A 1,734-nucleotide genomic window follows, 5' to 3' on the forward strand; every position below is an offset into this window, starting at 1 on the left:
TAAAAATGTTTTTTGTAAAGTTTAAATGAAAATAAAGCTGTTATATGTTACCCTTAACAGTTGCAACTGTTAAGGGAGGCCAAAGGGAAAAAAAAAAAAACGTAGTCATATCCAATTATTAATTCAGTTGCAAAACAGTGTGAACATAATTTGACTTAACAACTCAACTAACTGGGTGAAACACATTATACTGTATAGATAAAACGTTGGTGCTCTCCTAAGCCCCCCTCCGTTTATCTATGTCCTTTTTGGTTCATTTGCATGCTGTGTCCGTCCTAAAAGGGGATTTTTTTTACTGGTCCTTCAAAGTTTGATAAGGCCTATAAAAGAGGGAGCATCCACCGGACCGACACCAGAGGAGACCCACATCAGGTAGAACCACAATGAAGCCTTGCTTTGTCCTTATTTTGTTGGCTGCAGGTGAGTTTCTTTTCATTTTACAGCTACTTTCACAAATAGTTTTGGTAAAATGTTGCCTTCTGCTCTTCCATAGATGATTGTTGCCCATTGTAGACATGCTGCTTTGCCTGTTTAGGTCTGAATCAGCTGAATCTTCCTGTTTTAGGTGCAGCTTCCAGAATGATTGAGAAGAGGGTTATTGGGAGCAAGTCCTGTGACAAGGACAGGCAGTACCACGTCCAGATAGAGTCTGTTCAAGGTGGGAAGGTCTGCGGAGGCGCTCTGCTCAACACCCGCTGGGTCATCACAGCGTCTCACTGTGCAGAGCAGTAAGATATTACTCCTAATGGTTGCTTTTCCTCTTCTATGCTTTTTATTTTTTAATCATAGCTTTTGTTGTGCTTTTATCTAGTTGAATGAAATATATTTCCTTTTCAGAGAATTTGACATGATCTTTTTGTGTTCTATCATTACAACTTTGCAGGAATGTCAAAGTGAAGCTCGGCATAAACAACGATGTGTCATTTCTTACAAAAGCCGCTTCATGGTTCAAAGGAAACTCCAAAAAACATGAGCAAATCATTCCCATTAATCAGCAGCACACCTTCACAAATGAAGAGAGTAAACATGACATTATGCTCATACGGCTAAATGAGGACATGTCAGCCAAAACTCCCACCATCAGCCTTCCTTCAGGAGAGTGCACTAAGCTGGAGCCAAAAGCTAAAGTGGAGATTGGAGGCATGGGAGCAAGCAAAACAGGTGGGAATATGAAAAAAAATTTAAATTTGAAATTAAATTTGTCTACTTTTTTTTTTTTATAAATCAAATGTCTGGACATTTGAATCTTCAGGGGGTAAACCTGTCAAGGAAGTAAGATGCGCCACAACAGTGATCTCTGAGTGTGGTGAGAACGACAAACCTGACAGTAAATACGCCAGTGAAGAATCTACAGTCTGTGCCTTCAAACCTGGAGTGGAGTCCTGCCATGTAAGCAAACCATCCTGCTTCCTAACTAAACTCATTTTCTCTTTTTTTAAATCTCTCCTCATTCAAAACCTTTGTTGTATTTTATTTTTTTAGGGGGATGCAGGCTCAGCTGTGGAGTACGAAGGTCATTTACACGGAGTTGTCGTTAGCGAGCCTACAGATAACTGTGTCAAAACCATTGTTATGCTGGATATCTGCCATTACATGGAGTGGATTGAGAAAACCATGAAGGAAAACTGAGTAAACTCAGCGTTTCATATTTATTAATCACAAGGAAATAATATATTAACTTATTTATGCATTTGAGTCATACTCTATATGTTGATTACATGCATATTTCTACAC

At 39.0% G+C, this 1,734-nt stretch overlaps 1 protein-coding gene across 1 annotated transcript; it reads left to right on the plus strand.

The window, feature by feature from the left end:
* The first annotated feature begins 315 nt into the window (after window positions 1-315).
* LOC107086329 (trypsin-like) lies at window positions 316-1,728 on the plus strand. The gene is made up of 5 exons (XM_015377196.1): window positions 316-420; window positions 566-728; window positions 884-1,161; window positions 1,253-1,389; window positions 1,483-1,728. The coding sequence occupies exons 1-5, from the start codon at window positions 384-386 to the stop codon at window positions 1,627-1,629; spliced, it is 762 nt and encodes a 253-aa protein (XP_015232682.1). The 5' UTR covers window positions 316-383; the 3' UTR covers window positions 1,630-1,728.
* Window positions 1,729-1,734: the final 6 nt, after the last annotated feature.

Source organism: Cyprinodon variegatus, unplaced genomic scaffold, assembly GCF_000732505.1.
Source record: "Cyprinodon variegatus isolate N-32 unplaced genomic scaffold, C_variegatus-1.0 Scaffold148, whole genome shotgun sequence".
In the NCBI taxonomy this organism is placed as follows: domain Eukaryota; kingdom Metazoa; phylum Chordata; class Actinopteri; order Cyprinodontiformes; family Cyprinodontidae; genus Cyprinodon; species Cyprinodon variegatus.

Bases quoted from the DNA above. Each gene is read 5' to 3' on its own strand.
- LOC107086329 (XM_015377196.1), top strand. From the start codon at position 384: ATGAAGCCTTGCTTTGTCCTTATTTTGTTGGCTGCAG. The intron at 729-883 runs GTAAGATATTAC...ACAACTTTGCAG, and splicing joins GCGTCTCACTGTGCAGAGCA to GAATGTCAAAGTGAAGCTCG. The intron at 1,390-1,482 runs GTAAGCAAACCA...TTATTTTTTTAG, and splicing joins CTGGAGTGGAGTCCTGCCAT to GGGGATGCAGGCTCAGCTGT.